The sequence below is a fragment of the Heteronotia binoei genome, chromosome 2 (genome assembly GCF_032191835.1).
Source record: "Heteronotia binoei isolate CCM8104 ecotype False Entrance Well chromosome 2, APGP_CSIRO_Hbin_v1, whole genome shotgun sequence".
NCBI classification, from domain to species: Eukaryota; Metazoa; Chordata; class Lepidosauria; order Squamata; family Gekkonidae; genus Heteronotia; species Heteronotia binoei.
The window spans coordinates 9944067-9952111 of record NC_083224.1 but is presented as its reverse complement, the minus strand read 5'-3'; the positions used below and the strand labels follow the sequence as shown (position 1 = coordinate 9952111).

The 8045-nt window shown below is 46.8% G+C and overlaps 1 protein-coding gene across 1 annotated transcript in view; it reads left to right on the top strand.

Moving 5' to 3' along the window:
- The first annotated feature begins 3440 nt into the window (after positions 1–3440).
- RAD21L1 (RAD21 cohesin complex component like 1) overlaps positions 3441–8045 on the top strand; it is a 49088-nt gene continuing 44483 nt past the window's right edge. The window contains exons 1-2 of the mRNA XM_060233461.1: positions 3441–3612; positions 7725–7854. Coding sequence (XP_060089444.1) covers positions 3469–3612; positions 7725–7854 — 274 coding nt within the window. The 5' untranslated portion in view covers positions 3441–3468. The remainder of the gene's footprint in view (positions 3613–7724; positions 7855–8045) is intronic.

Below are 8045 nucleotides of genomic sequence, written 5' to 3'. Positions count from 1 at the left end.
TAGTAAATGATTTTTGGCCAGTGCGTGACACAGAGTGTTGGGCTGAATGAGTTATTGGCCTGATCCAAAATGGCACCTCTTATGTAATTATTCTCAGTTTCTCCTTGTCAAGAATATCCTCCCCAGGGCCTTTTTTGTAGAAAAAGCCCAGCAGGAACTCATTTTCATATTAGGCCACACCCCCTGACATCACCATTGTTTAGCATAGAACCGTCTTGTAGGAAAAGCCCAGCAGAGGCTCATTTGCATATTAGGCCACACCCTCTGGTGCCAAGCCCGCCGGAACTGCGTTCCTGTGTGTTCCTGCTAAAAAAAAGCCCCGATCCTTCCCAGATAGGGATGCCAGTCTCCAGGTGGCATCTCCGGATCCCCTGGATTTAAGCTCCTTTCCAGACTACAGTGATCCATTTCCCTGAAGAAAGTAGATGCTTTGGAGGGTAGACACCCTGCTGTGCCCCTCCCCTACTCAGGCTCCATCTCCAAATCTCCAGGACTCTCTTCCCCTGGAGCTGGCAACCCTACCTCCCCATCCCCACTGGGGACCTGGGGGGACCTGGCAAACCTCTCCCCAGAAATGGTGGCCATCATGCCATGAGGGTCTGTAAGTTAAACACACCTGAATACAGAACCCATGTTTGTTACCCAACCTTAGATCCTTGTTCCAAAGAAAATTAAATTAAATGGGTAGTCTATAACACTAGCGTAAGAGCCCCGTGGCGCAGGGTGGTAAAGCTGCAGTACTGCAGTCGGAGCCCTCTGCTCACGACCTGAGTTCAATCCCGGCGGAAGCTGGTGCAGGTAGCCGACTCGAGGTTGACTCAGCCTTCCATCCTTCCGAGGTCGGTCAAAGGAGTACCCAGCTTGCTGGGAGGAAAGTGTAGATGACTGGGGGAGGCAATGGCAAACCACCCCGTAAAAAATCTGCCGTGAAAACGTTGTGAAAGCAACGTCACCCCAGAGTCGAAAACGACTGGTGCTTGCACAGGGGACTACCTTTACCTTTTTATAACACTAGAATCCTGTGCAGAATTAGTCCAGTATAAACCCACTGAAATCAATAGGTTTAGAATGCAGTAATTGCATAAGTCTGAAGTGGGGTGGCCAGACTTGCTTAACGAAGGAGCCACATAGAATAAATGTCAGGTGTTCGAGAACCGCAAGACAGGAAGGCAAATAGATGGGGGGAGGGAGAGGTGGAAAGAAAGCAACTTTAAATGCAAAGTAATAAATAAATGAATTCTCCAAGCTGCTAGCTGGCTTGGCCTGGAAAAGTGATTTAAAGAGAAATGCCTTCTCCAGGCTGGCAGACAGGGTGTAGGGGGCTTCAAGAGCCACACAATATGTGTGAAAGAGCCACAGTTTGGCCACCCCTGGTCTGTACTATCATGGCATGATTCTAACCAGAGTTACAACTTTCTAAGCCTACTCAGCCTTCCATCCTTCCAAGGTTGGTAAAATTGGTACCCAGTTTGCTGGGGGGAAAGTGTAGACGACTGGGGAAGGCAATGGCAAGCCACCCCGTCAAAAGTCTGCCGTGAAAACATTGTGAAAGCAACGTCACCCCAGAGTCGGAAACGACTGGTGCTTGCACAGGGGACTGCCTTTATCTTTTTAAGCCTACTGACCTCAGTGGACTTAAGAACCTCAGAAGCCCTGCTAGATGAAACCATCTAGTCCAGCATCCTGATTTACACAGTGGCCAATAGTTCCTCCCCAACAGGCCACAGAGGCTGAGATCTGACGTTGCCTCTCATTCTGAGATTCAGAGGTTTGGTGCCTCTGGACATGGACGTTCCCCTCAGCCACCAGAGCTAGTAGCCACTGATAGAGCTCTATGAATCTATCCAATCACTTTTTACAGCTGTTTATTCCTGTGGTCATCGCTACATCTCTGGCAGCGAATTCCCTATTTTAATCACTCCGTGCGTAAAGCAGTATTTCCCTTTGTCTGCCCTGAGCCTCCTGTCCATCAGCTACGTTAGATGGCCTTGGGTTCTAGTATTTGGGGGAAGGCGGAAAAGTCTACTTTCTCCACCCTATGCATGTTTTAGAGAAGGGTATAATTCTCTTACTCTCATTAGGAGACCTCTGTAAATCCCATTGGTGGAGAAGGGTGCTCCAAAGAGTGACGAGAAGAGCACAAACGATTTGTGGATGTTCTCTCCCCTCATTGGTGGATCTGTATAATATGGGATGTAAAAGGAAGATACAAATGATCCTAAGGGACCCTTCACATCTGGGCCATTTGCTATTTGAGATCTTACCGTCAGGTAGACGATATAGAGTGCTGAAGGCTAGGACAAACAGATTTAAGGACAGTTTCTATCCAAGTGCTGTGGTTAGGCTAAATGCAGGGTTATGAAGGATTATCTGTTTTAGATATATTTAAATGGTTTTAATGGTTTTATGAATGTTTATCTGTTTTAGATGTATTTAAATGGTTTTAATGGTTTAAATGGTTTAAATGGTTTTAGATGTATTTAAATGGTATGAATATGTGTGTTTGATGTGTTGGTATGTTTTGTGGAAGAGCACCTCATTTCGTTGCTCTCTTTTTGTTGAGAACAATGACAATAAATTTATCTATCTATCTATCTATCTATCTATCTATCTATCTATCTATCTATCTATCTATCTATCTATCTATCTATCTTCTGAGTAAACATACAGAAAACCACAGCCTCTAGCTCAGGGGTGGCCAAATTGTGACTCGGGAGCCACATGTGGCTCTATCACACATATTGTGTGGCTCTCAAAGCCCCTGCCACCCTGTCAGCCAGCTTGGAGAAGGCATTTGTCTCTTTAAATAACTTGTCCAGGCCAAGTCATCAGGCGGCTTGGTGAATGCATTTAAAGTTGCTTTCCACCTCTCCCTCCCCCATCTATTTTCCTTCCTTCCTTCCTGTCTTGTGGCTCTCAAACATCTGACGTTCACATCTTGTAGCTCTCAAACACCTGATATTTATTCTATGTGGCTCTTATATTAAGCAAGTTTGGCCGTCCCTGCTGTAGTTGGTGGCAGAAGATAGGGCTTTTGTACCAGAAAGTTTAAGGCAATTTTAAATCATAATTATGCACACGGTATTTCCGTAAGAGAAGTAACAACGAACTCTCATTGTTTCACACCATGGTATATATTTCAAACTGTAGTATAGTTGTTTTATTTCTTTGTATATACATCATCCAAGATTTAGTACATAAGTAGCTAGACAGGCCTGTTCTTATGCAAAGTTAAGGTGTAGACACCTTAACCAATTTGTAAGCATACAAAATCTAACCAAAGCTTCATCTTGCTCCAGCAAATCCCTTATTGCAAATCATGGCTGGTATTTTTCCAGTTAATTACATTGAAAATCATGCAAAAATGACACATACGGTACATTATTTGAAATTATGCCATGTTTTGTATTAATTGATTTTTTTTTTTAAACTCTAGCTTGCCTAATTGAAGAACACAACACCGGCAAAATGTTCTACACACAGCTGCTTACGAACAAGCGTGGGCCTCTGTCCAAAATATGGTTGGCTGCTCATTGGGACAAGAAAGTTACCAAAGCTCATATATTTGAATGCAATTTAGAGATGACTGTGCAAAAGTTACTTTCACCCAAAGTATGAATGTAACAGAAATGTCTCTTGAAAAGCTTTACCAGGGCTAGGGTTGCCGAGTCCAATTCAAGAAATATCTGGAGACTTTGGGGGTGGAGCCAGGAAACATTGGGGTGGAGCTAGGAGCAAGGTTGGGACAAGCATCATTGAACTGCAAAGGGAGTTCTGGCCATCACATTTAAAGGGACCGCACGCCTTTTAAATGCCTTCCCACCACTGGAAATAATGAAGGATAGGGGCACCCTATTTTGGGGCTCATAGAATTGGACTCCCTGCTCCAATCCTTTTGAAACTTGGAGGGTATTTTGGGGAGGGGCACTGGATGCTATGCTGCAATGTTGGTGCCTATACCTCTGAAGCCAGGCCTTCCAGAGCCTCAGATACCCACAGATCAATTCTCCATTATACCCTATGGGAATCGGTTTCCATAAGGAATAATGGAGTGTGCAGCAGACATTTCCTACCTCTGCCCCCCACTTTTTGATGACCCTGAAGTGGGGGGAAAGCCTCCAAACTGAGGGATCTCCTGCCCCCACCTGGGGATTGGCAACCCTAACCAGGGCATTGATCACACTGGGCACATTGGGAATGTTGAATTGTTGATAGGCATGAGACAAACTACTGTGTGCTCTGTTTTCAAAGTCTGACACATACTTTCATTCCGTCCCCCTATTATACTTTTTATCAAGTGCAATCTAGCATGTGATGGGTAGGCTATATATGAGAATGTGTATTTAATTACATTTCTGTCTTGCCCCAGAAGGTCCCTAGACTAGCTCAAGGGTACCCAACATAGTGTCCACAAGCATCATGATATCTGCCACCACCTTTCCGGAGTTCGCTAAATGTGAGGCTTTTGCCCAACAGGGCTTCTGATTGGCCACTGGAGATCTGATTTGCTGTGCAGATTTTTTAAAAAGTTGCTTCGGAATCAGCTTCTTATCTTCAGCTATGCAGTGAACCTCCGCGTAGGCAAGACGATATTTTAAACAATATATTCATTTTAAAAAGTCATCCTGTGAAGCAGATCTTCTGCCTAAAATGTGGAAGAGTCACTATTAGAGTTATGCGTGATCTCACGGCTTGACATTCTGTGGATGGCTCCGCCCCTGCGGCAGCCATGTTTTTATTGGCTCTGCCTCCTGCGGAAGCCATTTTGTGACTGCGCTCACCATTCTGTATCGGGATTCCAAAGGTTCCCGCAGGCCGAACAAGTTTGGGGGCCCCTGGACTAGTTCATAGACATATGCAAGAACAATTTTAGAAGATGAGAAAATCCTACTTTTAGAAGAACAACGTTTGAGTCCAATGCAGGGCCGTAGCCAGGATTTGGGAGGTTGAGGGGCCTATAAATTTTTCAGGGGGCACTCAGCGGCCCCACCCCATAGCCTTCCCTCCCACCCCCTTCAAATAAAACTGCCCTACATGATTTAGGTGATGGGGAAGGAGGGCAGCAGCTACTACAGCACTGACTGAACTCGGCAGGCGCTGCAGAGAAACTGACAAGTGTTTTTCCTTGGCTTTAAAGGGGTGGGGGGGAGTCCCTCCCCTTAAAGCCACAATAAAAGGGTGATTCCCCTCTCCTGCACTGCCTGAACTCAGCCAGGGGCTGCAGAGGGAAACTGACAAGTGCTTTTCCTTGGCTTTAAAGGGTGGGGGGAGTCCCCCTCTTAAAGCCACAATAAAAGGGCGATTCCCCTCTGCTGCACTGGCTGAACTGGGCACAGGCTGCAGAGGGAAACTGACAAGTATTTTTCCTTGGCTTTAAGGGGAGGGGGGAGTCCCCCTCTTAAAGCCACATTAAAAGGGCGATTCCCCTCTCCTGCACTGGCTGAACTCCGCGGGGCTGCAGAGGGAAACTAACAAGTGCTTTTTCCTTGGCTTTAAGGGGGGGGGGAGTCCCCACCCCCTTAAAGCCAAGGTAAAACTGTGATTCCTCTTTCCAGCGCTGGCGGCAGGGCCTGGTGGCAGGGAAGGAAGGGACTGCCCTCCCTTCCCTGCCACTCAAATAGCGTGCGTGGGCTGAGGGGCAGCAGAAGCAGTCCCAGCCTTCCATGCCAGTTAAAGGGCCCGTGGATCAGCTGATCAGTGGAGAGCCAGTTTGGTGTAGTGGTTAAGTGTGTGGACTCTTATCTGGGAGAACCGGGTTTGATTCCCCACTCCTCCACTTGCACCTGCTGAAATGGCCTTGGGTCAGCCATAGCTCTGGCAGAGGTTGTCCTTGAAAGGGCAGCTGCTGTGAGAACCCTCTCCAGCCCCACCCACCTCACAGGGTGTCTGTTGTGGGGGAGGAAGGTAAAGGAGATTGTGAGCCGCTCTGAGACTCTTCGGAGTGGAGGGCGGGATATAAATCCAATATCTTCTTCTTCTTCTTTAACTGGCTGGGGAATGCTTATTCCACCCACCCCCGCATAGGATTTGGGAGCCAGGGAAGGGAGGGTGGCAGGAAGGAGACCAGAGGCCCTGGAGGCTGGTGGGGGCCCAAAGTTAGGGGGCCTCATCCAGAAGTGGGGGGGGGCTGTGCCCACACAGGCCCCCTGGTAGCTACTGGCCTGCTCTTGCTTACAAATTTTTAAACCAGATTAAAGCAGATAGTCTTCACCAAATTCTGCTTTTTGTTGCAATATGCCTGCCAGCACAGCTACTGTTTGGTCAGGAAAAAAAATACATTGTGACAGCAAACAGTGAGGTTATGGGATTCCATGTTCCTTTCAGAATGTTGTGTTTTCATTGTTGCAATGACAGATGCTCCTTTGGTGCAGGTAGCTGGGGAATGGCAGGTAAATTTGATCTAGTGTCAGGAAATATAAAACGTGAAACCAGAAGAAATAGGTTAACAACATGGCAAGCAAGACAGCTGATATGGTTATGCTGCTCCATGGTGCAGTAAACCTCAAGGCTTGATTACTGCAATGCAAGGGGCTACCCCTTGAGATGATTCAGAAACTCCAACTGGCAAAAAACGTGGCAGCCTGCTTGTTGTTTGGGCAAGATCTGTTCATGGATTGCCTGTCTGTTTCTGTGTTCTTCCTTGTTACAGGGCCGGATCTGGGGGGGAGGGCAGAGGGCGGTGCTTGCCCCGGGTGCCAATGGAGGGGAGGGGCACCAAATTGGGTATGGAGTCCATTGTATTCTATGGGATCATAAGGTAAAACGGCCCATAAGGGGGTGTCATTTTTTAATTCCCCCCCCTCAAAAAACATGTAGATCCGGTCCTGCCTTTTTATATAGCCGTTCATGATCTGACACCCAATATCTGAAGGACCACCTGTCCCTGGATGTACCTTAGCAATAACTCCATTCAGGTCAACGATGCCTTCATATATACATATGAACATATGAAGCTGCCTTCTACTGAATCAGACCCTTGGTCCATCAAAGTCAGTATTGTTTTCTCAGACTGGCAGCAGCTCTCCAGGGTCTCAAGATGAGGTTTTTCACACCTATTTGCCTGGACCCTTCTTTGGAGATGCCAGGGATTGAACTTGGGACCTTCTGCTTACCAAGCAGATGTTCTACTGCTGAGCCACCATCCCTCCCCTGCTCTCCAGGGTCTCAAGCTGAGGTTTTTCGCACCTATTTGCCTGGACCCTTTTTTGGAGATGCCGGGGATTGAACCTGGGACCTTCTGCTTCCCAAGCAGATGCTCTACCACTGAGCCACCCTCCCTCCCAGCATATTTTGGTCCCGTTCTACTAATTGAACAACTGAGGGTCTTAAACATGGTGCTTGTCAATACCTTTCCTGGTGCCCACCAAGTATTTTCAGAAAGTAGGCAAGGCCAGGTGGGGCTTTCGCCCAACAGGGCTGCTGATTGGCCACTGGAAGTGTGACTGACTGCGCAGATTTTTTAAAACGTTGTTTTGTCATCAGCTGCCAGCACAGCTGCTTTGCCCACCATTATGTCAGAACTGGAAAGGTGTCCTTTGGCTCAAAAAGGTTGTGCAGCCCTGGTCCAACAGGAATCGCTGTTGGTGGAATATTTATTTGATATAGATGTGTAGGAGACAGTTTCGTTTTGGAAGTTACCTGCAGGGACCGTGACTGTTAGCATTGTGTTGTTTTCCATAAATATCAATACAATACTAATGCAGTGTTTTTGCAATTTCCCCAAGTTTAACATTGCCCTGCGTACCTCAGGACACCTCTTACTGGGAGTGGTGCGGATCTATAATAGAAAAGTCAAGTATTTATTGTCCGATTGCACTGAAGCTCTGCTTAAAATGCAGACAGCCTTTCGTCCAGGTATGCGTTTATGTATATTCTTTATGTGGGCTTTCTTCTTGGTGTATGCCACTGAAATCCTACCAGACTAGATCAACTAGTTTGTGAATGTCAAACAGAACCATGAATACAGATTCTTGTTTTTCTATCAACTGTTGAACCAGGAGTGATGTATAACAGCCCAGATTCATCCACATGGGCAGCTGTGTTCG